At 34.9% G+C, this 27,222-nt stretch overlaps 12 protein-coding genes across 12 annotated transcripts; 7 read left to right on the forward strand and 5 right to left on the reverse strand.

The window, feature by feature from the left end:
- Positions 1–385: 385 nt before the first annotated feature.
- FDP41_004792 (uncharacterized protein) lies at positions 386–1,798 on the forward strand (the record flags this gene model as incomplete). The annotated part of the gene is made up of 1 exon (XM_044708245.1): positions 386–1,798. One exon carries the CDS (start codon positions 386–388, stop codon positions 1,796–1,798), a length of 1,413 nt encoding a protein of 470 aa, XP_044560830.1.
- Positions 1,799–1,819: 21 nt separating this feature from the next.
- FDP41_004793 (uncharacterized protein) lies at positions 1,820–3,763 on the reverse strand (the record flags this gene model as incomplete). The annotated part of the gene is made up of 1 exon (XM_044708246.1): positions 1,820–3,763. One exon carries the CDS (start codon positions 3,761–3,763, stop codon positions 1,820–1,822), a length of 1,944 nt encoding a protein of 647 aa, XP_044560831.1.
- A 570-nt stretch (positions 3,764–4,333) lies between these two features.
- FDP41_004794 (uncharacterized protein) lies at positions 4,334–4,963 on the forward strand (the record flags this gene model as incomplete). The annotated part of the gene is made up of 1 exon (XM_044708247.1): positions 4,334–4,963. One exon carries the CDS (start codon positions 4,334–4,336, stop codon positions 4,961–4,963), a length of 630 nt encoding a protein of 209 aa, XP_044560832.1.
- Positions 4,964–5,199: 236 nt separating this feature from the next.
- Positions 5,200–7,013, forward strand: FDP41_004795 (uncharacterized protein; the record flags this gene model as incomplete). The annotated part of the gene is made up of 3 exons (XM_044708248.1): positions 5,200–5,613; positions 5,657–6,321; positions 6,380–7,013. 3 exons carry the CDS (start codon positions 5,200–5,202, stop codon positions 7,011–7,013), a joined length of 1,713 nt encoding a protein of 570 aa, XP_044560833.1.
- A 113-nt stretch (positions 7,014–7,126) lies between these two features.
- On the reverse strand, positions 7,127–8,755 carry FDP41_004796 (uncharacterized protein; the record flags this gene model as incomplete). Its single annotated transcript, XM_044708249.1, has 2 exons — positions 7,127–8,336; positions 8,409–8,755. The coding sequence occupies 2 exons, from the start codon at positions 8,753–8,755 to the stop codon at positions 7,127–7,129; spliced, it is 1,557 nt and encodes a 518-aa protein (XP_044560834.1).
- Positions 8,756–8,789: 34 nt separating this feature from the next.
- Positions 8,790–9,596, forward strand: FDP41_004797 (uncharacterized protein; the record flags this gene model as incomplete). The annotated part of the gene is made up of 1 exon (XM_044708250.1): positions 8,790–9,596. The coding sequence occupies one exon, from the start codon at positions 8,790–8,792 to the stop codon at positions 9,594–9,596; it is 807 nt and encodes a 268-aa protein (XP_044560835.1).
- Positions 9,597–9,977: 381 nt separating this feature from the next.
- FDP41_004798 (uncharacterized protein) lies at positions 9,978–13,451 on the reverse strand (the record flags this gene model as incomplete). Its single annotated transcript, XM_044708251.1, has 1 exon — positions 9,978–13,451. One exon carries the CDS (start codon positions 13,449–13,451, stop codon positions 9,978–9,980), a length of 3,474 nt encoding a protein of 1,157 aa, XP_044560836.1.
- Positions 13,452–13,787: 336 nt separating this feature from the next.
- FDP41_004799 (uncharacterized protein) lies at positions 13,788–15,344 on the reverse strand (the record flags this gene model as incomplete). The annotated part of the gene is made up of 1 exon (XM_044708252.1): positions 13,788–15,344. One exon carries the CDS (start codon positions 15,342–15,344, stop codon positions 13,788–13,790), a length of 1,557 nt encoding a protein of 518 aa, XP_044560837.1.
- A 503-nt stretch (positions 15,345–15,847) lies between these two features.
- FDP41_004800 (uncharacterized protein) lies at positions 15,848–17,398 on the forward strand (the record flags this gene model as incomplete). The annotated part of the gene is made up of 1 exon (XM_044708255.1): positions 15,848–17,398. The coding sequence occupies one exon, from the start codon at positions 15,848–15,850 to the stop codon at positions 17,396–17,398; it is 1,551 nt and encodes a 516-aa protein (XP_044560838.1).
- Positions 17,399–17,451: 53 nt separating this feature from the next.
- On the reverse strand, positions 17,452–18,489 carry FDP41_004801 (uncharacterized protein; the record flags this gene model as incomplete). Its single annotated transcript, XM_044708256.1, has 1 exon — positions 17,452–18,489. The coding sequence occupies one exon, from the start codon at positions 18,487–18,489 to the stop codon at positions 17,452–17,454; it is 1,038 nt and encodes a 345-aa protein (XP_044560839.1).
- A 380-nt stretch (positions 18,490–18,869) lies between these two features.
- On the forward strand, positions 18,870–19,793 carry FDP41_004802 (uncharacterized protein; the record flags this gene model as incomplete). Its single annotated transcript, XM_044708257.1, has 1 exon — positions 18,870–19,793. One exon carries the CDS (start codon positions 18,870–18,872, stop codon positions 19,791–19,793), a length of 924 nt encoding a protein of 307 aa, XP_044560840.1.
- Positions 19,794–20,027: 234 nt separating this feature from the next.
- Positions 20,028–27,173, forward strand: FDP41_004803 (uncharacterized protein; the record flags this gene model as incomplete). Its single annotated transcript, XM_044708258.1, has 1 exon — positions 20,028–27,173. One exon carries the CDS (start codon positions 20,028–20,030, stop codon positions 27,171–27,173), a length of 7,146 nt encoding a protein of 2,381 aa, XP_044560841.1.
- Between the last annotated feature and the right edge of the window lie 49 nt (positions 27,174–27,222).

Here is a 27,222-nt window from a genome sequence, read left to right on the forward strand (position 1 = left end):
ACATTGAAAGTATTCGAAATGAATAACAAAGCTCCGATATGGTTACAAAATAGTTTCCTCTGGGCTAAACTTATTCTCATGGCTTGAAAGATCTCGTTCCAAATCATCAGCACCTTTTTGTTAGTTGATAGTATATCTCCAGTCTTGCTATGTCAAGATATTGGACATTTGACGTTCCATGAACTAATTCCATGTGACGCAAGAAACGAATGTTTAAGTGGGAAGGAGCCGAATATATTTGAAAAATGCTTCGCCAAATAAATTTCTCATAGGTGCGCTTTTTTTTTGGTAAAAGGTGGGAATTCTAACGAAAAGAGCTATAGCCAACATCAAGAGCTGTTGTTATTGGCATCCCATCCAAAAAAAACAACTCCAAAGTGGCAAAATGCTTTCTATCACTGAAGAGCCAACTTCCCCTCGAGCAAACACATTTCCATCTCATCATTTGGCCAACATCACAGCCGCTGTCAAACAGCATCCCATGGAAATTCAACAATATCCTTCTTTATCCAATAGGAAAAGTTCTCTCTCTAACAAGCGCGGAATTCAAATCGAAATGAGTTGTGCCTCCTTTGCTCTCTCTCCAACGAAATGTCTCCTCCTCTCTGTATTGATTCTCAACATTGCAGCTTTTTGCATTTTGCTCGGATTACTCATTAATGTGTTCGTTCATAAAAAGGAGCAACGCATCCTCTCTGTTGAAATGAGGGGGCAAGCACTCCTGTACTCGGAAATATTATCAAGTTCGGCTCGTTTAGCAGCATATTCGAAAAATAGCAACATCACATCAATGTTCGTTGAGAGATATCAAACTTACTACCCCCAATATATTTCATTGTTGAATCAAGTATTTGAATTAATTCCACCACAAGTAATCACTACTCTTTTGAATAGAACCTCCGAGAGGTTTAATCTCACTCAAGATGAACCAGTTGTCATGGAGAATGCAGCCATTGAGTTGATTAAACAGGGTAAGCAAGCAGAGGCAGTGGCAATACTAGACAGTGATCACTATGCTGACGAAAAAGATGACTACAACAATGATCTTAATGCCTATGTGGATTATCTAAAGAATGAGGAGGTGAAAAAGGATGACGCCATTTCCAACGAGACATTGGCAAGTATGGTTGTGGTGGTAGTTCTCATGGCTATAGTACTTCCTGTTGTGGTGATCACATTAATTGCCTCTTTCAATAACGAGAAGCAACAAAGGGCCAAAATTGAAAAAGCCAAAGCAATCATGCTGCAAGATACAATGTCTGATGCAAAACTTCGCGAGCTATTTAAGAAGCACTGTGAGAAAGAATTTAGCTTGGAAAACTTTTACCTGTTGGACAGGATTCAAGAATATCAGAGCTTGTGTGACAAGAGTTTTGAAATTCAATCCTCTCTTTTTGAGATGCGTACTTCAGGTTCGGAAGACAATGCAGCAAGTACAGCCACTAGCAGATCGAACTCTAGTGGAGGAGAGAACAAAAAAAGAGGAAACACAACGTATTCTGAAAAAGATTTGGAAATGGTCGAGAAGCAGAAAAGGGTGCTCGCTCTATATATCCATGATACACATATCAACATTAATGGCTCAATGCCTGTGAATATTAACAAAAAGTTTGGAGATCAGGTCATGTTCGAGATTGCCAAAGAATCTCCAGTATTACCCGAAACATTATTCGATGGAATTCAACATGAAATATTCATGGTGATGGGTGATACTCATCACAGGTTCAAGCAAAGTCTAGCATTCCAAAAGAAAATGAAGATTGACAATATTAAGAGTCGAGCCAGTAGAAGTAAATAATTTGCTCCTCTCTTAATGAGATCAAAAAGCCAATAAGCTTTTGCGTTGCTGCCATAGAGTGAATTGTCCCCTTCCTGGATGATTTGGATAAGTGAATATCACTTCCAGTTCCATGTCTTGTTCCAATACACCATTTGTAAAGTCATTGTTATCAATTGGTCTTTGCAGTCTATCCCACAACCTGTAAATGGAGTATACTGTCCCAGGAGAGGGTGAATGATCCCTGTAAAGTTCCAAAACTTTTTCTTTGAGTTTTTCAATGTTTTGTTCATGTCGTTCCAAATACACATACTTTAAATAGAATTCACCTCTCGGTCGAACCTGCAATGACAACGTTCCTTGTTCAACAGATTTTTTCTTTTCTTCATGGCCTACTCTATTTCCATACATTGCTCGATGATGATCGCCGATCCGTATACATAGTCGACAGGATGAGTGAACAAGAGCCATATCTACTAAGGCCATAAAATCCTGTGATGGACCTTCATGTTTCCATTGGAGATACTCTTTGTACTTTTCAGGATTTCGATCTAGCTCTATTAAATAATTTGCTAATTGTTCAGTTGTTTCGAAATCGGAAACATAAATGACAGATTTTTTGCTTGGAGAGAATTTTCTAGCATTGGGAGCTCCTAAATAGACAGGCACACTTCCAGCGGACAGTGTACCAAACAGCTTTTCTGTCACATAATCGTCTGTTTCACTATTTTCGGCACTAAATGTGAACTTATAGGTTGCCGTCAAGGCAGTCTTTTGATCCAAATAGCCGCCAACGAATTGGGAAGGTATTTTTGCGTTATTCATACATTTTCCATATGAATGTACTGTCACTCCATACTGTATTAACTCCTCAAGTATCGTTAACCTCTTCTCTGGACCACAATTTGAAATGAAAACTGCCATCATGGCACTTGCTGTTTTTGGAATTGGTGGTTTCATAAAGTCATACTCAGCCCAACTATAGTAGGGCACTGGTACGTCTGTGTTAAGTTTGGTAGAACCAACTAGTTTTACGGTACTTCCAATTTGTATGGGCACGTTTTCCATAGTGAAGGTGTAGAGTTTCGTGTGAGGGCATTTTTCTTTCATCAAATGAGGAATCGAGTTCACAAATACATCAGTCTCGAGGGATGCATTAAAGGCTCCGTCTCCCACACAACGAATGGCACATCCTTCAAACTCTCCACTAAATTTGCCATAAACGTGGACAGGATTAAGAGAATAATTTCTGTCAAGGGTGTGACCACATCCTTTGTCATTGATATGATACTGATTCAAATATGTAGTGTCTTCCTGGATCATGTAGGGATCCTCTCGTGTTGGTCTTTTTGGAATGAGGCGGAATGGATCCACAAACGATTCATCCAGTTTTGTAATATCCCTAAATTGAGGCCTGAAGAATGTTTTCTGTCTTAACTCGGCTACTGTTAAGCCACCAGGTAGTTTGGTCAGATAATTCCGAATAGTATTTCCAGTTTGTTTGTTATTGGCGTTCCTGTTGTTGTTTGTTGATGTAGGAATCAGAACATTGTTCTTCAATGAATTTGTATGGTCTGCATCATTTTCGGGAGGCAGCGAGCCTAACAAAGCCTTACATTCCTGTTTAGCATGTTGCAAGGCATTGGTTGTGATTTCAAGTTGCTGGTCATGAGGGTGATTGTTGGAAGAGCTTCCTCCATGATTGATACCGCTCACTAATGAGTGATAGAGTAAATATATATTGAGGACAAAGAAGAGAAGAGAAAAACAAATCAAGCATGAAAGGAAACAACATCGCATGTATCCACCCTTGTGTTTACGGGAAGAAGAAAGAAGACCCGAATCATTTCCAATTCTACCATTGTTATTACCTTGGTTATATTTGTAGCTATCATTACTCGTTGGAGCCTCTTCTTCTTCTTCTTGAATGTGTACAATGGTGGATGATGTTGGAAGAATGGAATTAAGGCCACTAACGGGTGCCATCTCTCTCTCGTGCGGTCTCGTGCTGGCAGCAAAATTGATTATTTTTTAGGGTTACACCTGAACTGAACAAATTCGTTGTGATTTGAACCACAGTATGGACCGGTCCATGCTCGATTGAAATCAAGATCCTTTTCAGAGATTAAAAAAACACCATTTCCTTGACTTAACAACCACCTGTAGGATAATATAACCAATTTCTGAATGATGTCTTTCATATCCAAAAAAAATTAATATTTTGAAGAGTATTCCTTGCGATTCAATTTTCTTTGCATGTACGAATCAGTTTTCAAAAAATCAATAAAGGATTTCCTCTCTCTTCCGACCATACCATGGTGTTGATCTATACATTTTTAAATGATTAGATATGTTCCATTCCGTATGAGGACACTATAATGATCATTTTTTTCTTTCTGTTTTGTTGGTTGTCAACAAGCAAAGTTGGCAGTTGATCTGGTGAACAAGTGCTGAGAAAGAACACATGTCAACCTTAACCCAATCATCTCATCTCAACACCATCACTTGTCTTGACTTTTTGAAAAAGTATTTATTGGAGTCTCAGCTGCAACAAAAATGTCTCAACAACAACAACAAACACTTTTAGGACGAGAAGATGATCATGACGAATACCATCAACATGAAGAGGCTTCTACTTCTTCTCATTACCGATCACCATCATCGGATCAAACACAAAAGTATTCATCAATGGCCTACATGATGGAGAATAGTCTTGTTTCATTGCTATTGGCTCTTTTCTTCTTTCTAATTGGTGTTTTAAATCTTGTACAATATACAATCATGTTTTCTACTTCGGTTTTTCCATTAACGACCGTTGATGATCAATTAGTACTTGCATATTACATTACGGATATGATCTTTTACGCTTCCATGGTGGTGATGAGTGTTTTACTTGTGTTTTCAACGATTGCTGCTGCCAAGCGACGTTGGAAAGTTCATCTCTTCCTTGTATTGTTGTATACCATTGTATTTGTGATGGGAATGTTCTTGGCAATAGGATCTATGGCGCTCTCAATTGTGGTAGCTGCACGTAAAGGACAAGTGGGTTTTGCCATTATTAGAAGCATGTTATTGGCCATCATGTTTTGCATGTTTTGTGCTATTGTTAATTGCATGTTCTTGCCTGTCAAGTTTAGACAATCGAGAAGAGAAATTAGACAAGGTGACGATTATTCCATGTTGTAAGACCTGTCTGGTGTCAAGTTGATTCAATTTGACAAATGTTGTATTTGAAATTTCAGAATTATTTATTTATACATTATTATCCCTATTAATTAAACTTGATTATATTTCAATTCACCTTGTGACAAAATTCAATCTTATAACATTATTGAATATATATAATAGTAAAAATAATTATTGATTGTTTTAAGTTGCATCATTTAAAAAATTCTCCCAAATGCTCAAACATTCTTTAATTGATGAGAGTCTCCAAAAAATCATCAAACAAATTTCGGAAATCATCATCCAATGTAGATTCTGAATCACTTGCTTTTTACTGGGAAAAGTATTGGAAAGTAAAACTTGTGGAAGAAAGACAAGCAAAATTTCAAGTAGAGGAATGGTGTGCCTTGCATTTGAAAACTAGTATTTTGAAATGCTCGGATCATGTTGATGATACAACAAAGGCTCATCATCACGATTTAAATAATATTTTAGAAATTTGTAAATATTGGATCCTTCATGATTGCTTGCAAGAATATATTGAATATATACAGGAGTGCAATTTTAAATTTATTAGAGATATTTGCTTTGGAGAGTATTGGGATTTAATGTTAAATGAATATGTCAAGTATCGATGGATTGAAGAAGTTTTTGAACGAGAATCATTGAATGTAGGTATTTCAATATCTTATTCCTTATAATCTTCTTCAAAAGAGAACAAGCACAACAAAAGGAGAATCAGAGGCACAACAAGAGAATTTACTCATTAACAAATCAGTGTTGGAATCTGTTAAGAAGAATAACTCAATTTCAGACATTGAATTTGATCAAAGCAAGAAAATTAAAAACTATTATGCAAAATCTATCCATAGAAATTATATTCAAGAGTTATTACAGGATCAACATTTAGAGGCTCCCGTTCAAAATGATTTGCTAAATTTGTGGCAAGCTTTTCCCGATATCTATATTATTGATACTGCAAATAATTTCATCAAAAATCAACAACAATTACTTAAAGTTTTACTCTACAGAACTCTTCTATACGTGACAAGCAATTATGGAGGTGTTCCAACAGAATATGTGGAGAATACCAACAAACAAGCAGAGGAAGCCTTAAAGAAAAGACTTGATTTAAACAGACTTATAGAAAAACTTTGCACTTACATTAGAAACTTTCAAAAACAAACACACTCCATTGACCTCACTTCGTTCTTGTGGAAGGGCACTTCTGAAGAGCAAGCGTTTCAACATGAAAAAGAAAATTATTTTTCAAAAGTCAGATATTCAACTTTAGAGAATTGCAACATTGATGAAGTCCAAACTATGGATGAGGAAGAAATCAAACAACAATTTCTTGAAAAGGTTCAAACAATGTATAGGTATGTATGATTCATCAGTACTGGCCTTTCATTTGTATTTTTTGAATTCCGATTCCAGAAACATTCTAGAAAATGATCCTCAAATTAAGGAAATGAGGAAAAAACCGCTCCTCTCTCATGGAGAATTCAACCCAAAATTGATTGAAAAATTCAAGTATAAGACCGAGTTCTACAACATTTATTTTCGTGTGATTTACTCTGAGTTTGTTCCGTTAATCGAAAAGAAAAATTTGAACTCACTGTTAATTCTCATGAATGGTTGTGAAAAGAAATTCACACAACTCATAACATCATTTATTGAATCTATCAAAGAAGCTCCACTCATACTTAGCTTATTGAACAAGTTAAAACAAGATAGAAAGCTCATCAAATTTCTCACTCACTTGACCACGATTGATCAGTTCCGTAAAGAAATAACTGATATTGTTTCTTCATTTGACTTGCATCAATATCCCACATTTAATGACATATTCCAACGAGTGAAAACAAGCATGGATGCATATATTTATTTACATAATCAAAATATCTACAAGAACCTCCTTATTGACAATATTTTGGATCAGAAGTACGATCCACTCGTGCCATGGGCTAATATCGAGAATGAAGAAACAAACCAAGAACAATTCACAACTAATCCTGTCCATTCCAAACTCTACGCCATTTTCAAAATTTTCAAAGATCCCATGACATGACTCTTTGTTCATAGCGTCAAAATTACTGACTTCTCATTCATGACATCAAGGTAACATCTAAATTACACTCCCATGTTGCACTCTTATTTTATTACAAATATAGAGATTCTCGACTACAGGTCTGACGACGATTTCTTCACTGCATTCCAAACTTTCTTGATCCTCAAATAAGTCAACTCTATTTGTTTCTTTGAAATTGAAAATGGAAGACTTTTAGTCAATAACTTTTCCATCCAAATGTCGTGATCACTTTCAGGCCATGGTTTCAAACTGACTTGTTTCAACAATGTTTCTTCCAATTTCTTGAGCTGATCAAAATGTTCTGTCTTCAAGAAATGATTTTGATAATCTCTAATGAGTGATTTATCTTTCTCAATAACCTCTAGAATGGTCTTCGGAATACTTTGTCTGAACACAGTAAATGGCATAATCGACATTAGAAAAGTCAATGGTATTAAGCTTGTCTGCCCTATGGAAACAAATTGTAAAATGTGACCATTTCTTTCGATTAATTTTCGCATGTCTTGAATCATTTGGCCTAATAGAATTGGAGGATTTTGATTTGTAAAATGTCTATAGTCCTTACAAACTCCAGTTTCATACGTAGAGATGCACCACATCAAACCTTCGAGGTATTTTCGTGTTTCATCAACTTCCTTCACACTTCTTGTCATACTTGGCTGAATATCTTTTGATTTCAATAAAATTCTAACCAAAAAATCCACATCCATTTTCACATGGTCTGAATTCACTTCCACAAGAAATCTCTGTGAATATTTTTCTTTCAGTTTCTTCTTCTTGTACCTTAATAACAAGTTGAGCAATTTTTGTTCATGAGGCATTGGTTGTAAATAATCATTTCCAAAGGTGATACAAATCAATACAAGATCCAACATGATTCTATGAATGGTTGTGTGAGATTGATCGATAATTCCAAATTGATCCATTAATTTTCTGACCAATGTTTTCTTTTCAATTTTTTGATAATCATTCACGAGAATAATATTTTCTTCTGAACATGCAAGTAACAACAATGTGAAATCACTATCTTTGGTATATACAATGTGACGACATGAATTTTCATCATTTCTTCGATGATACTTTCGAATGGATTCCAGAATTTTAATTTCACCTTCTCCTTCCACAAAACAATCTGAAAATTCCACTTGAATGTCAAGTCCTTTTCTTGCATGAGAATAAAAAGTATCTGTTGACCATTTATATATCGCTTGACATAGTTTAAACATGAAAAATGTTCCTGGGCTAGCAATCAAGCTAGAAACATTCGAAAATCTTCTCTTTCTCTGTTCATTGTTTTTAGCACTGTTTTTTTAAAAAATATATAAAATATACCAAAATTAGTATTGAAATGAATATTTGACACAAAACACTTACAAAGGACATGGACCGTCAAACACGAGAACAATTTTTTCAATAGGTCGATGGCTCAAATAAATTTGTTCAATTTGCGTACACAATGAATCTTTCACTTGTTCCACAATTTTTTTCATCGATGATTCATTAAATAAAGTGTGAGTGGTTGCATTTTCTGGAATTGCTGTTTGTAATTTGTGATGAATTAAAGAATTTCCATCAATGTAAACAATCGAAGAATAAGAAGATGACTGATTCGTAGGATTCTGAGATGAAGAAGACACAATTTGATTCATCGATGTCGTTGCACTTGACGTTCCGAGAATGAACGAAAGAATGGAGAGAATGGTGTTTCGATTCACTCCCATTTTTTTTAATATTTTTAAAAATAATATTTTTTGGATGCAAATCAAAAAAAAGTTGAAGTGCAATTCCACAGAGGATCGAATGCAACAAGACGAAGAGTTTCATCATCAAAACGAGTCATCTTGCTCCAATTCATTAGATTTGGATTTTGTGAATGTGATGTGTGAATTTTTGGAAAGTATTTTTCACACCTTGTGTTATATTCATTCCATTTATCCAAGAAAATTATTTCGGAAATACAAAACATTGTTTTTACATCAACAGGTGTTTATTTGTGAATCTAAATTAGTGAGAAGTTATCTCAATGAATGTGTACTCTCTATTAAACCATTTTTGAAAAATAGACATGTGGATTGTATTTATTTTCAAGTGATGAAGGAATGCACCATTCTCTGTGAATATCTCTTTCAATTTAAATATTATAATTCAAATAAGAAAATATCAGAAGAAGATTTTTCAAATATTTATTTGCAATTACGAAATTTTAATATTGAACTACATACCATGTTTGGAGTTTCACAAGAATCCAATCCAATAGACCATGGAGAGAATTTAACATTCAAGATTCGGATGACTTGTCATGGACTCTCTACAAAACAGTTACAAGAACATTTGGATTGGATTTCAGTTTCTGAAAATTTCTACTCGCATTGCGATCGACCACAAGAAGAAGAAGAAGAACACTTGAAAGAAGGTCATTCTGAAACCAATCCATTAAGTGAAGAGATTTTAGGTCAGCAGAATGAGTCGACACGACATCACTCTCAGCAACAATTCAAGTTGACTCCTCTTCAACGATTTTCATGCCAATCACTTGCCATGCAATTACTAAAAAAGGAGTAAACAATGTTGGAGATTGTGTTAAAATCTGGAGAACGTACGGAATGTTCCTTTGATTGTATTTATTGTGAAAGAGATAAAATAACAGAACCTGTTGGACAACTATCATTATATTCCAAAAACAAACATGAAAATGATCCAATTCATGAAATACATCAATCCAGAATTTGCAAAATTGTTCGAAACGAAACATACAAATTTATGGCATCACCTTGCAACAACATTTTTGAGGATATTACAAGATTAAATCATAATACTATATTTGAAAATATTTTATTTAAAATTAATTATTAAAATCATAATATTAAAAATCATAAAGGATAAAAGAATATTTAATGATCAATGAATATTTAAATGATACATATATTTTACTACTTGAGAATATTAAAAATCCACTGGAAACTTTTTAAAATCAATTCCATTCTTTGGATGAACATTCTTATTCTTTTCCTTCTTTTCATCTTCATTACTCAACAAACACCGATAATGTACAACGGATTGATCAGGAAAGACAGCAAACACTGCATTACCAATGGGTTGTTCACACACAGGACATGAAGTGGTGGATGTGACAGTGACCGATCGAGTTGTGGCTTTCACATGTCTTGCTTTCACTTGCATGGATGCGTTTCTTGCCAATTCATTCTTGATGAGAGTCGTTCGATTGTTATGATGTGTGAATTGAATGGCTTGTGTTAAAAATGTGGATAATTGTTTCAATTCACCATGTTCAGGAAGAACTGAAAGAACATCAATAATATTAATATCTGAAGCTCTTCGTTGAAGTAAACTTAATACACTCATCATTCGACGCAATGCACTCTCTTCATCATATTCATCAAATAAAGTTGGATTGGTTGTAATTTCAATCAATCGAATTAAATATGGATTGTAAGTACTGGATTGATTTCCACTCTTTGAAAGTAAAACTGAAGATTTTTGTTCTTCTTCAAAAACAGTGTCACAATATTCTTCAGCTCTTTTAAGATCTGTCTTGACAAGAACGGTCAATGCTTCATCATGTTTACCCATCACATGGAAGAGTGAAATCTTTTCTTCATTCAAATTGGTCGTTTGGAGTTTTTTATCCACGGCTTCCTTATTGTATCGACTACTTTCTTTGATGTGTTTCAATAGATAGGATCTATATTTTCCAACATCACCTTGTTCTGTTCCTGCTGGTGGTGCTAATTTCTTGTCTAAATTGTTGGGATAAATGAGAGTGACATAATCAATCAATGAGAGAGCATAATCGGTATGATATCGATTCAAATCTCGATCTGAAATACCTTGTCCTTTTGTTTCATAAATAATATGATGTAGATATTGAACGGTCATGTTGAGTGGAAATGGGTTTAAAAATTCTAATACCAAATCAGGAATTGGAGGATTGGCTCTGGGTGCTGTGAAAATTTTCACACTCTTACTTGGATTCAATGAAATGACCCATGAAATGAATTCTCTTATGGAAGGATTTTGTAAGAGAGTATTACCATCCATTTGACTCAAAATTTCAACCACATCATCCACACCATCAAATTGATCATAATAAATGTCACGAGAAATGTTGGTTTTGAAAATATTCATCACTTGTTGAGTGGATTGTCCCAAATTGTGAGCCAATAGTGCAGCATGTCTCCAACACTTGGTATCGATCAATACCTTGAATAATTGTTCAATATATTTTTCAAATCCAGGTTCATGTTTTCTCTTGACCACTTTTTCAATACTCGTGTAACACGATTGGTGATAGTAAGCGAGAGATTTTCGATCAGAATCTTCAAATTCTTTAGAAACCATATCAGGATGAGGTAATGAATAGAGAGCTAATAAAGTATACTCAACAGCAGCTTGTTGATCTAGGAAATCAGGTTTGTATCTTGGATTCGAGTGAACAATTTCTAAAAATTCCATCAAGTACATGTATGTCTTGTGAATGAGTAAATTAATGAAATGATCTCCAAAATTCATTTTCATCTCATTCAACACAATACTCTCATCCACACCAATTCTAATTTTCTTTTGTTTGAAATTTTGCGTTAATTTCTCACGAATAGGTTCTGAAGAGATGGATGAAGGAAAGAAATTTGGTGGAATTAAACTAAATTGTGAATGTGAAGAACCACTGTAATACATGAAATATCTCAAAATTTCACGAATGTCCTTTCGATCATCAATTGGTAAATATTTGGATTGTTTCATCGATTCAAGAAAGAATCGAAAAGCTTCTTTGGGACGACCTCTCTCTAAATTCGCTTTACCATTTGCAAATTGAAATTCCATCAATTCCTTTCTAAATTCTTCACTATTCTTATCTTGTTTCATTTTGAACAAGTGATGAGCTTGTGGAGATAATAATTCCTCTCTCAAAGTTCTCAATTGAACTTCAGTATTGGGAGGAGACAAGTAACGAATGGCATTTGAATTCTCAGTCACCACATAGAATCGATGTTCATCTGCAAAGATGGTAGTGCTATCTCTATTATTAGGGAGAGAGTACACTTTTTTGGCTTGCATGGTGGTTTTGGTGGTGCTGTTGTTGATGGCAGTCAGAGAGGTGTTGTTATTCGTGTTGTTGTTGGAGTTGCTATTGGAGGCATTCGAAGAAGAACTCTCTCTCCAATACAAGTTATAAATATCCAAACTGTCATTCATGAGACATGCAACATAGGGAAAGCACAAACAGACACTCAATGGTTCTGCACCACCTGTATTCACATAGGCATATTTAAATTCTTCTTTCATGGGAATGGAAGTGTTGGTTCTATCCGTGTTAAATTCCTCTTCCAAAGAGGAGGAGAAGTCCAGACCACCATGGTGACTCATGATGTTCGAGTTGGTGGTATTCATGTTGTTGTTGTTGTTGTTATTATTGATGGTATTGATGGTTGTGTTGTTGATGGCGGTGTTCGGGTTCACACTTGTTGTTGCTGAAAGTGTGTGACCACTCAACATGGTGGTCGTTGTCGTTGTTGTCGTCTCATGAATTCCTGCAGGAATATATATATTCGATGAAGTATTTCTCACATAATACTTTTCACCATCCAAATAACAAGGTCTCCATATTTTCAAACCACTTCGAAAGAGAGCTGTCTTTCCTTCGAGATGTATCATACTATTCTTAATATAGACACCTTTGGTTCCTCGAATTTCATCAGCATCACTTTCTTTTGTGACAATGGCAAGACATGAAATGAACTTTCTCAGAGGTGAAACATTGAGATTAAATCTCTTGTAATACATGACTTCTCTGGATTTGGCTCCCTTACAAAATAGACACACAAAGTAAGTGTCAACAAATAAAATTTCATGAATGCTTGTAAATTGATTGGAATCTTCAATATCAACGGTTTTGATTTCTGTCATTTCTTGTGATCCATCTTCAATCAATTCCTTGTAAGAAAATATAGTTGCCTTTCCTCTCAATTTACCAGATCGATAAGTGACAATCAATCTTTGATTTTCATTTCTCTTATCTACTGCAATACAAGCAATTTGTTTATCTCTCAATTCGGCTTTTCTTTCAAGGAAATCTTGTTGTGTTGGACGTTTTGGATCATAACCAAAAACATATAAATTATGTTCTTCATTTAACACAAAAACAAGTTTGTTTTTTTGATCGACTTGAATGTCTTCGATGGGTGCCTTGTCAATATTCAATGACACACACTTCTCGGCTTCGATGGCTGAGAATTGATCGAGTTTCATTTTGTAAATGACTACTCGTCCATCTCCCAATCCGACAAATATAAAATCATGATCTTCGATCACAGAACAAATAGTTTTGATTTGTCCTTGTGGAGAGACGAGAGAATAAAAATCAAATTTTTCGAATATGGTGGTTGTGGCAGGTGGCATGGTCAATAGTTTTTGGTTGGGAATAGAGTGGTGATGATAATGTTAGAGCAAACTTCTTATTGACTCGACGATGGTGATGATGAGGTTGATGATGAGGTTGTATTCGTCAATAAGTTATTATTATCAATACTATTTGAGAGGATTTGTCAACCTGTCTGTCTGTTCACTTTCTCTGAGTAATGCTCGAGGTTGTTGGTGATGATGATGGAGTCTCTGAGCCACAAAGCAATTTTTTTGTTGTGATGTTTGATGGCATCCAAGAGAGATGATGATGGACCAAATTCAGTCTGAGTGATACTGTTTCGACACCGCGAGGATGACTTGTTGTTTATTTTGTTATTTGGAATTGGGAACAGGAGAGGGTGAAGAAGGAGGTGAATGAAGTTGGGTCAAAATGTTCATAATTAAATTCGCTGTTGTCTCCCAGTTTGACTCCAAGTCTTTCTTGTTGAAAAAGGAAGAAGGAAGAGCTTTGGCTCTGTAATTCGTTATAAAGGATCCATTGTCAAAATATTGCTTGTCACAAAGGGACCCAAACAATAAACTTTGGATCTTATCAAAATTGGTTATTTCCTCTGCATAGTCGTTGGTAATGGATAAGTTAGCATGGGAAGGGTCATCAATGAAGAAAGAGGAGGTGTTTGAGGAAAGAAGAGAGGAGGTGGAGGTAGGTTGATTGATAATTTCAGGGAGAGGAGGTTTGTAAGTCTCAGGTAGCTCTGGATCACAACAACAGATGGTCACACCATCTTGTTGATATTTGTTGGCAAAAGATTTTACCCACAACAAGTTACATCTCATTGAAAAGTTGATGTAGTCTTGCTCAGTGTATGCTTTTTTGAAAGAGCTAGCACTTAAATCATAGACAGGTATCGTTTTCAGTTTCTTTTGTTGAATCTGTGAATTAGGCAGTTCCACAACGTTCACTATTCTTGTATGATTTCGTTTGAGATTTTCTGACAACATGTCTATCAGTAAAATTCTACCTAGATAATTAAGTTGGAAGTTTCTTTCAAAGCCATCTTTAGTAAATCTTGGTCCCATTTGGTTTGACAAACTTTCCAAATCTCTTTCACTGTTGCTACGATTAGGAGTGTTTTTACCAGTTCTAGACTGTCTTGTGCAAAGTACAGTATTTACCAGTACATGACACTCATAATTCATAACATTTTGATAAAAATTCACAAATTGTCGAATGCTTTGGATGGATGAAAGATCTAAATTCATGTATTCAACGACTCCTCTACTAATATCAGTCATGTTCTCAATGGCCTCTTGTGCTTCCTTCTCGTTGGCACAAGCTAGAACGACTTTTCTTGCTCCCAGTTGCGCTAAAGCATACGCAATCTCATAACCAACACCTTCACAACACCCACCAACCACTAAAACTGTTCTTCCTAACAGTTTCATTGGATCTTCTAGAAGTTTTGCAGGACATCTAAGCAAGTTGTTATCGTTTGAGTCTACATAGTCATACATGCAGAATGAACAGTTTTCTGTTGATGACGATGTAATGTTACATTCCGTATTGGCATCAACGACATCTTTAGAGGATTTGTCTGTCTTTTTGCCACCACCGAAAACGAAATTGATGAAGGAAGAAAATCGTGAGGCTGTGCTCGTGGATTGATTGTCCTTCTCTTCTTCATCATCTGAGGAGCTGCTGTATATCGATGCTGCTGCAACACAAGATGAAGCAGTCTTGTTGTTAGCAGAGTTTACCGAGCCTTCACTATCCAAATTCAGCTGTCGGAGAGTATTGGATGATGTTTGTTCGGTTGTTGTTGTTGTTGGAATCCTCCCAGTAGACACCTCTTCTTCTCTCACTAGTCTCTTTTTGAATCGCTGGTCCACAATAGATCCCTTTTGGCTTACTTTATAGATGACCATCATAGAGATGAGAGCCGTTAACAAATGTAACGGATAATTAAAGATGAGCAGCCATAGCCTGAGGAACACCAGCCGCACAAAATATTGAAGATTGAACATTCAAAGGAGGATATTGAATTTTCAAGTATGAAAGCTGCTATGTTGTTGTTGTTATGGATTTGATGATGATGATGAAAGCGTTATCGTGATTGTTGCAACGAAACGAATAACAGAAAAATTGCTGCAACGCTCTGCACACAAGTTACAACAAGCCTTGTAACCGCCGCTGTTGTCGTGTGTTGATTCGATTCGGTACTTCAATTTTTTTTGTTGGGAAACGTGATTGGGCGTGGCCATTGATAACAGCCCAATTTCTTGAAAGGCTTTCTTGGAACTACTGAATTATAAAGTAATGTTACCCATAACATTAGGGATCTTTGGAAATAATTTCTCTTCTTAGACCCTTCACTCATTTGATTTTTTATTAATTTAAGAACACGTGTTATATCATTTTGTAACTGAAAAAAATGTCAACCCACTCGCATCAAACATTGCTGCAAAATATTCGCGAGTGTGTTGAATTGTGCCAACTAATCATTGAACCAACACTAGGACCGTTAGGAATGGATATGGCAATTTTTTCCCAACAATCTTCAAATCAATGCATTTCAAATGACGGTGCTACTCTTTTAAAAACAATTCCGATTGAGAGTGCAAGCTGTATTTTATTATCAAGAATTTCTCTGTTGCAAGATAAATTAATAGGAGATGGTACGACTAGTGTTGTAATTTTTAGTTGTGAGCTATTAAATCAAGCAAGACATTTACTCGAAAATAGAAACATTCATCCATCACTAATCATCAGAGGCTTTCAAATTGCGACTCAAAAGTGCATGGAATATTTAAAGGCTTATCTATTGAATAGCAATGATGATGCATCTATCAAGAGTTTAATTAGAACTAGTATGCAATCAAAGATCATGGCTCAATATGAGGATGCATTTGTGGAATTAATTTTTAATGTTTTCAAAGAAAAGCGTGAACAATTGAGAGAGCATCCAGCAAAAGAATTTCATTTATTTTTCTTTAATTCCATTGGTAACGATATGAGTAGGACGAGTATTTTCAATGGAATTGTGATTGACAACATATCCAATATCAACTATTCACAACTTGTATTAAGTGATGTTCGAGTTTTGATGTGCAAATCTGAGGAACTGAATGGCTCTTTTGTAAATAGGATTTTCAATACAAAAATGAATTTGGACAACAGCGAGATATCTCATGTGGATTATAAGAAGCTCATCAAATTATGTGATCAATTAATTGAAATGAATGTTGGCGCCATATTTAACATAGGAATTGGAATTCATAAGGTTGCGCAAGAATATCTCAAAGAAAAGGGAATATTGTGTGTTGGCTTTTTAGATTTCAAGAATGCTCAAAGATTAGCAGTCATTACTAATTGTATCATAACAAGCTCGTTAAAATGTCCAAAAAATTGTGGATTTATTTCTAAATTAACTGTAACAAGCAACAGAACATCAACCAGCATCGAAGTCATCCAGAATAACAAAAGCAGTCATCCTAAATATGTCTGGAATTCCATTCACATTTTTGGACCTAGCATTGAAATTTGTAATGAAATTCACAGAAGCATTCATGATTGCATGAGTATTCTCAATACTTCTAGAGAAGGACCTTTTGGGGTATGTCCAGGTGGCGGAGCAACATTTATGTATCTATCTAAGTGTATTCGAAAATTATCTTATCCAAATAATTTGCAGCTAATTGTAGAGGCATATGCAAATGCTTTAGAAATAATTCCAGTGGTGTTGTCAAAGAACATGGGCTATGACTCATCCAATGTTTTATCTCAACTTCGTTCCACGACTCTTTCTCATATGGGAGTTGACTCTAATAATGAGGGTATTTGTGACCAGCTTGAAAATCAAGTTATTGAACCAGTTCAGCTTATAATTTCCATTTTAGAAAGGTCGCTAGAGTTCAATGAAATGATTTTAAGGATTGATGAAAATATTTACATCAAACCCCACCAAAGTGATATCCACAAGTGATGCACTACTCCTCCAAAGCGTTCGAGTGATTTACCAACATCAGAACCATCCATTTAAAAGAATTCAAGTCTTCGTCTGGCGAACAAACCGCTTGCATTGAACAATAGTGGTACGATTGCAATTATTGCATAAATCGATACCTCTAATGGTGACATGCTAATACCTATGGACACGTAAATTCCAGAAATGGCAACACTGTAAACAACCACCTCCAACAAACAATATAGACATCCAAGAGCAAAAGATATCAATGGTATCCAAATAGTAATTAAATTGCATTTAAATACTCGATATGAAAATAAGCTAACTATTAAATGACAGAGTCCTACCACCACTATAGAAATTATTGATATTGCCAAAAACATTTGATAAAAATCCGTTAAATCTAATCCTGATGGAGTTGGTGGAGCTGTGCCATTAAAGGGACACGCATATCGAGTATACATTTCAAAATAATATGTAGTGGTTAGCACGTTAGTTATTTTCTTTTTAAATATCAATTGTTCTTGTGTAGTATTCACAGGAGTATATCGATGGCAATATAAATCAATATTTGTACCACTCAGAAAGTTGCTCACTCCAAAAGGTGTGTAAACCAAAGAAATTCCAAGAGTGTGAGTTGAATTTTGAAGTAATTTCACAGTTGGTCCTCCAGTGTTGCTCAATGGTTTGCATGATGATCCATCCACAAGATATGCCACAGCTTTATACTGATAGATTAAATCATTCCCACACATGGATGAGACATTTGTCACTGGGTTACATATTTGAACTAAATAATATTCTGTGTTACCGCTGCCTGTAATTGAATTTTGTGTGCTTGTAGTGACTGTTGTATCACTGGAAGGTCGAACTATATAATAACCAATGGGAGATGAGGCTTGTAATACATCAATGATCATACCAGAGTTTGATGGAAGAGTCATATAACAGGCTTGCCTAATTGATGGGATTGGTGTTGTTTGTAAAATTCCATATTGATTCGGTACATCATGATTCAGATCGAATTGGTCATCATAGTGTACAAGAACTAAATTTTGTTCATGATGTTGGTGGTGGTGGTTCGGTGATGTTTTCTTTGGCGTAATCATTTCCGAAAGTTGTTGTTGTTGTTGTTTTGAATGAATCATTTCATTGGAGAGGAAGAAGAACAACAACAACAGTGTTGTGAGGATTGTTTTGGGTGTAACAAACTGCAAAGGCCTCTCATTCAAGAAGAACATTTTTTCGTGTGTGATTGGAGCTGGCCATCATCATCCAATCGAATCATCCAATCGAATCATCCAATCTTCCCGAAACTCCTTTGTGCTTCTTCTCATCGAAGGCCATCATAACGAATATAACTGCAAAACTTCAAACAATAAAAAATAGAGAACTGAAATATTTGCTGGAAGGATCGATCATGGTTTGCGTGCAAGATCAAACTCCTTTCATGAAGGAGCTCTTTCAAAAGATAATGATGAATAACAACATGACGTCATTGAATGATAAATCAAGGACATCTAAAAACAAGTTTGTTCATCGGAATCAATCACTCTCTGTATTTATGCAATCAGCCATGGGCATTCGGAATGAATTATTCAATACTGAATATAAATTACAGGCGTACATGATTTATCTATTACGAAAACAAGAATCATGGAAAAATCAATATTCATCCGTCGTTGTATCGTCGAAATCATTCAACTCACCAACAACGATAGAAGAGGATATGAATGAAATGTATTGTGATGAAATTGATAAACAATTGAGACAAGCTATGAGTCATTTGCAAGTACTTAAATCTTTAATTGATCAAGTGAAATATAATCCAACCCAAGAATTACATCAAATTCAACATTATAAATCAGTGATTGGAATTTTGAATCAATGGAGCGAACAACTGAAAAGCAAAATTGAATTTACTCAGAATAATTTATCCATGTTAATTGCAAAGAATCAAAAACAACAGCTATTGAACACAAACACTCTCTTCAATGAAAGCTCTGAATCTTCAGAGAACCAAATACTTTTTCAAAATGAAGGAAACATGAACAGAAATACCATGATGATGAACCTTTCACTTCAGCAGATTGTTTCCACAGATCTCCAAGACGCTCACGATACTGAAATTGCTGCTATTCGAATAAGTGAAATGTTGACAGTCTTTGAATCCAAGATACATGAGCAAAATCAAATGGTTGAACTTTTCCATAGCAATACAGAACAAGCCATTCAATTCATGGAAGATGCCACCTCTGAATTAAGAAAAGCCTCTGGCAAAGACACATCGTCACTTCCATTCCCTTACAATATTCTACCCAGCTATATTCATCACCTCATCAAATACTTTATGTGTTATCTTTTTGTTGTTCTGGGTTTGCTCTTGTTAATGTATGACAGAATAAAATTTTGATCGAAGTGTTTTCTTTCACATTTGTTGGTATCTCTCCCATTGTTATTGACTGAGTGATCAGATTGTTCGTGTTTTGAGGGAGTTCCATCTGGCAATGGAGATCACAAAACTCTCAATATTTGGCCAAAGAGTGAATGTCTCTCTTTAGACCAGCTAAGGGGTTCAACAGATTTTTGGATTGTTGAAAAAAATTTGTCGACACAACAATCGCGCTGCTTGTTTCGGAAGTGAACGATGGCCAAAAAGAAGTCAAAAAACACAAATAATAACAACAAGGACAACAACAATCATGATAGTAATTCCAAGACCAACAATAACGAGGAAACAAATACAGAAATTGAGCAACCATCATCATCTCATTCCGAACCTCTCAGCTCAAGTCATGAACACAACTCGGTCAAGACAACATCATCATCTTCATCATCAACCTCCAACACTTTGAAAGCAAAAAAAAAGAAACAAGCCTCTTCAAAGCCTTCAAAAAAGCAAAATGCATCCTCTCGACAACCATCCACTACTGACCCTTCTTTACTTAAAAATCTTCCTCCATTCTTTCATGCTTTTGAGTTATTAACTCATTTAGAGCCTCCGAATTTACAACATGCATTTCAAATATTTATTGATGATACCGAGAGATTAGTTTTGTTGGGAAATAGTTCTCAACGAAAAACGAGTCATCAAAAATTTATCATCATTGCAAATCAGCCTTATTCTATTCCTCATCCAATTTTCGTTGATAAGCACACAACAAGCGATTTTACTACAAATAATTTTTATAGACAATCACGATATATTTATGATAGTTTGAATCATGAATTGAAATTTTCGTCTTTGAAAGGAGATTCCGATTCTAAAAGTTATATCTTTCAATTATATTACAATGACCAATTCTTTGTTATACTTTCCAACATTTTCACCTATGTGTTTGATGAATTACCAAAGAAGGGCTATGAATACGGTGAGAAAGTCTCACTTTTATTACAAGTCAAATTGTTTCAAGTACTCATGTACATCATGAGATACATACTTCCTCAAGACAAAAATGAAAAGGCTTCTATCACTCTCAGAGCAAATCAGTTCATTAATCTTGTGTTGCCTTATCTTTACAGATATTATTCTTATATGGCAAATCGACAAGAGGACAAAATACTTAGAAGAAAACGACAAGACAAAATGCTATCAAGAAGACGAAGATATACTAAGGAAGAGGATGAACAAGATCCAAACTCATATCGCTCTGATGAGCTACTAGACAACGAAGCTATTTGGGAGTATCACTTATATGTTCTATTTAGCACAATTTATCACGTCACCTTTTTCAGACCTGAATGGGTTTGTGGAAGCTTGCTCAGAGGTCGTGCATCTAATTTTAATGTCAAAGTTGAAGATGTGGACAATAGAAACTACAAGGCCAATACCGAAATGTCCAGTCTCAGTTTTAAAAATATTTTCTTTGGGTTAATGAGATCAGCTGTGGAAACCAAACATGCTCCTCTCAGAAGTAGACATACACTTCTGATAGTTCATCACTTGCTATTTAGATTATTGAAAACTTGTCATTCTTATCTATCAGTTAAATTACCAATCGATTGCAAGTTCTGTTTTGAGCATGCTCAGGATATGATGTTATTAGAACCATTACTTTCTGCCTTAGAATTCACCATGAACAAAATTCCAAAACACAGATCCCAAGTGATTCGATCGGAAGTTAACCAAATGTTCAAATACTATGTTCAATACCACAATGAACATCCTAATGAGTCAACCTACTACATAGATGCTCTGGAGCGATTTATTTTCAATTTCATTAAGAATGGAAGTAGTAACTTGGCTTCACTTATTCCAATTTCTGGAGATGTTAACAGTATTGATCCTTTTAATTTGCTTTCACAAGCTTTGACGTCACCCTATCAATTTAATACTGATGTTATTTGGACTTGTTTGCAAACTCTTTCAATTCCAGATCAAGAGAGATATGGAAAAATTGTATTGAACATTCTCAAGCAACATCCGTATATGGCAGAATTATATTACAATACGATTTTGGGAAACACACACGACAAGACAGCTAATCTTACAGCCATTAGCTATCGTAACTTTATGTTCCTCAAATTTAACTCCAACATTTGTGTAGAGTTTCTAAATTCAATTACTCCACAAATAACCATTGAACATGTCAGACAGCCTGATAAGAGCATTCCACTCATAGTTTCTTCCATTCTACTTGAACAATCTCTTCTATTTTCTAAGGAAAAGCTCGATTACATGTTCAATGAGCAGAAAGAGGGGTCCATGATGAATTTAATTGTGATCCAAAAAATTCTTCACGTTTTCGTGAATGTTTTTAAAAAGTTTGAAAGGATGTTATCCCAGTTAAATGATCTCCGAAAGAAACAATGGTTAGCGGTTTCTGAGACTGATGCAAGTACTCTCACATCTGAATTGATCAATCAATATGAGAAGGATATTGTGATGGAATTCAGAAGACGTTTTCCTATTCCTCCCTCTTTATTTATTAAGGAGATTTGTGTGGGTAGGATTATTAACAGTACCTCAACTCATCCAAGTCCATTGTTAATGGAAATAACTATTCAGCTTTTCAAATTTTATTTTAAATATTATCCTGATCAGACGGGAAAGAACAACATTGGTGTCTTGGTCCCAATGCTCTCTCAGATCGTTCAAAAATATACAAAGGGCATGAAAACAGATGAATACAAGGCTAGTGAGAATCTAGTTCAAGCCTATATTGATTTGTTATCAGAAATGAACCTTTCTTTCTACCATGACATTTTACCTAACCTTGTCATCACAACCAAGACTGGAAATATTCTGGTAGATATGATTTTGGGAATTGACTATTTGGCTATTTATGAGGGAATGATGGGAGCGACTAGTTACATTAGAAAGGCCAAATTATTTACAGATATTTTCAGTAAGGATGAGCAATCAAGAAGTATTGTTTTTGGTAGCCAATATGATTCCATGCACTGGTTTATGATGACCTTCTTCAATGATCAATCGAGTACTCACCTAATTGACATGATGATCAAATTTATCACTGAAAATAGCAGTTCGCAATTGCCAGCAAAAACTTCAAAGAAAAATGATGATCTGATCAAATGGGATGCACAAATTTTTTCCAGGTTCATGTTGTACTGCATTGAGAATTCTAGTAATGTGGATTATATTTTCCGAGTGTTTGTTCACAAATTTATTCAGTCACCACACGCATTTGACCAATCAAAGAGAAATGAGTTACTTCAAATTTTAAAGAAAGATTCGTCCAACGCTGTCAAGTCTAAGATAATGTCCTTTACCCAATTTGAAACAATTCCATCAAATCGCTCCACTTCGTTAGAGAAGAGCACAATCATTGTTGATGAAATGTTCTATGACAATATCCAACTCGTTTCTACACAGGACTTGGAGAGCGACAGCATTGCCCATCAAATTCCATACCCAATTCTCTTTTATTATCATTCCTTACACGGAGGTTCAACACAAAAAGTTCACAACCTCCTGAAAGACTTTCTCAATAAGTTTGAATTTGATGATTTGAATGCCTTTGAATACGTGAATTGTATCAAGAAAAGATGGTTGTCTGGTGCTTACAGTTCATTGTATTGTCAGTTACTGAGTTACATACTCAAAAGATTTAATTCATTCAAGGATGTGATATTTAAGGACTCTTCAATTTCTCACTCTTTGAAGGATAACTTGAATATGATTAGCGATGTTGTTTCTCTATGGAAGTCATCCAGCGATGGATCAATAATTTATGATGAATATATGAACGTTGTTAATCAAACTCTTATTACAGCATCTACCGCAGATGCTGCAATGATAGATCGAATCATTTTAGAAAATATTGAAGTACTGGACTACAAAAAGTTTTCACAACACCACTTGGCCAATCTACTTGTGCGAAATAAGAAGAATGCTAAATTCGTATTTAGTAATGTAGAAAAATTTGGAACTTTTGTTCTGTATTTACTGTTAGGAATTGATAATACCATTCTCACTAAAAGTACAAAGGAAAAAACAAGATTGGTGAATATTGCAGAACTTGTTTCAGTAATGGTGAACAATAGAATGGTATTGAGTACAGCTAACAGAATGGAAGTTGATTGTCTCAAATATCATCAAATATTTCTCAGGTTGAATTTTGATGAATTTACATCGGTACTCTCAAAAATTGTGCAGTACATCTCAAAAAGTTTCATGTTGATCGACGAACACCAAAAGCAATTCTTAACTGAGCTCCTTTGTTGGTACTGTAGATTTAGTAGCAAGTATCACTTTGTTTGTCTGAGAGAATTGTTCAGATCTCCACCCGATTTGATGAACAATCCAAATATTATTTTGATTTTGGAAACTATTGTTCAGTATTATCCTGCACAACAGAAACTCCCTGAAAATCTTTTCAAAGTTTTTGAATCACATGGATTGGACGGATTTTTATCGAGCGTTGTGAATAGCTGTACTTCTAATCCTGGAGTTATTACAGCAGCAAAAACCATTATCAAGCATTTCACAAACAATTACACCTATGATGAAACTCATTTCATTTCGTTTGTTGTGAAGTCTAAGTTGATGGATTTCCTTTCGTTGGATGAAAGACGACAGAACAATCAATTCCATATTTATTATAATATTGTGATGAACAATGAAAATCTTGACCTACTCCAAAACGATGCAATCAATAAGCAAATGAAAATTCATTTAGAAAACATGATTGAAAATAAGAAGAAATCTTCAAAGGTTTCAGAAATGATTAATGCATGGTCGAAGAAAATTGTTGAGGGCAATTATGTGAGCAATGGAGCACTAGAACTTTTCGATGTGATTTCAACCAAATTTGCCTCTACAAAGACACAATATTTCTTTGAAATGTACTATTTGGAAAATCCATCCATATTTTATGAGCACATCACCAAAGCGACACAGCAAGACACTTCATCTCTCTATCACATTGTTCATCTTATTTGCACTTTACTTACCAAATATGATGCCAATGCTCGTTTTATTTCAAACAAGCCCATCTTTGAGTATCTTCTTTCACATTATGGCGCGACATTGAACCAAACCGATTTGGTTATATATTTAATTTTCAACATTTATGAAACTAAATTGAGTACTCCTCTTGCCTCCTATCACTATCAATTTGGAAAACGAACAATTTTGAGAGAAACTAAAAAGCCAGACGATGGAGCTCTCACAGAACAAGAGTTTCTCTCTTTGGAGTGGAATAATTTCAACCAACAATTTGACAAGACAAAATTGTACAACACCATTCACCACATTCCTGATCATCTTACCTTGTATGGAAATCACACAACATTTGAGTTTAAGAATAATGACCAAAATCTCATCTGCAACAACGATGTTTATGATATTAGATATCTTCTTAGATATATTATGTATTTAATGTCACTATTTCCTGAATCTAGTATTTACAGACAGAATAGTTTGTATTTAAGTGTTGCGTTTAGATGCACCAGCTCACATGACTACTATGTGAGAATGTTAGCTTATGAAATTATTGGAATGTATTATAATTTTATTGTGAATCATGTCAATAGATATCAAGAGAGTGATATTTATGAAGTACTGGTGTTGGTTTTCAGACAAATCAAAATCTCGTTACCAACTCCATATATGAGAATTTCACTTCCATGGTCCATGATGTTGAGCATTGTCGTGAATTCCATTTTGAGAACGACGGAAGAGCCATCCACATCAGAAACGTTAAAGTCAAGCGAAAAAGGTCTCCAACATGATGACGAGGATGATTCGACCGTCGCTACTCACACAACTCTTACCAATCATGAAGATGCTTCAGAAATGAAAACTGATAATGCCCAAACGAATTCCTCATTTGGAGATGAAGAAGAAGCGACCAGTTTGTTAATTTCAGTGTTGACATCACTTCGGGATTCACAACATTACTACATGCAACATTTAAATGCAAACACTGATGACTTGTTCACCACTCACATTCAACCTATCCTTACCACCTCGTTTCTATCTCTAAATACCACTAATAAGGTATTGCTAAGAGAAGTTTCCAGATTTTTTGAACATCAAAGACCATTCTTGAAGCTCGATTCCTATCCTGTTCATAGAGATCATGTGAAATCTATCAATGCCTTTGGATTGAACTATTTGAAAGTTCTATTATTTGGATACCAATCCGACGAAGATTTTATGGAACACTACATTAAGAACAATTCTATTCAACATTTATTAATGTCCTTTGATCATATTCAATCCAGCAAATCCTATCATGTGTATCATCAATTAGCAATTTTAAGAGTCTTGATTGATGTTACAACGAGACTAGATCAATCCAGTGAAAAGTTGATCAAACATTTTGGTCTTTTGGATTGGATCAAGAATCAATTCAAAAGATGTACAAATGCTTTAACGACAAGTTCAACACATTCTAATATTGAATCATCAAACACTGAAATTATTCGATTGTTGATGATTCTTCTCTGTTCCATCTATCGATCTAGAAAAGGAAAACAAAATGATAGAAACGTTCAAGAATTGCTTTTGTGTGAAATACCTATAATGATCAATATCATTCTCAATGATGAAACACTCTTGTCCAATATGGGATGGAAAACAATTCTTTGCATTTTACAATATTGTAACGATGATTTCAAGGAATTAATTTCACTGAATACCATTAATTTCAATTCAAATCTCATTCAAACCATTGTTCAATGCTCTTATTTGAGTAACAGTGAAAAGATGGAGTTATTATTGCAATTATACTGTGTATGTCCATGTAGAGATTGGAATGACATTGCAAATGGACTCACCACCCTGATATTGCTATTGAATAAGAATTCGAATTCACAGTCCATCTATCACTTCATTCATCTATTGTACTTGATTACTGAAGAGTCTCTATGTTATTCATCAACAATAGTTGACATTGGCAACAGTACAAGAACTCTATTGAAAAACAATGTGATGAATGTGATTACCATTCTCTACTATCAATATCAACATTTTTGTGATTTAAGATTTTTCGAAGGTTTGAATAGAATTATTGTCAGTCAACTCGTATCTCAACAACCAATTCAGAACAGTAAGAATGAGAACATTCTCACTGTCGCTCTTGACTACAATCATCTTCTCTTAAAGATGGCTCAAACCGATCGAGAATGTCTTGAACTATACGAAAGATTCATGTTAAACTCTCAATTATCCATTGAATTGAGAGAAAAATTCTTTACACCACTCATTGAGGATTTGATGCCTCGACAAGCGCTGAGTTCTCAATTCATGGAATTTGTGAATCAATCGAGTCTGTCCACAGCAAGTCATGCCTCACAAAAGAATAAGAAGAAAAAACATCACTGAAATGTGTGTCAACTATAGCAATGAGTTCTTTATTGACATTTCTAGATAG

Source organism: Naegleria fowleri (genome assembly GCF_008403515.1).
Source record: "Naegleria fowleri strain ATCC 30894 chromosome Unknown tig41, whole genome shotgun sequence".
In the NCBI taxonomy this organism is placed as follows: Eukaryota; Heterolobosea; class Eutetramitea; order Acrasida; family Naegleriidae; genus Naegleria; species Naegleria fowleri.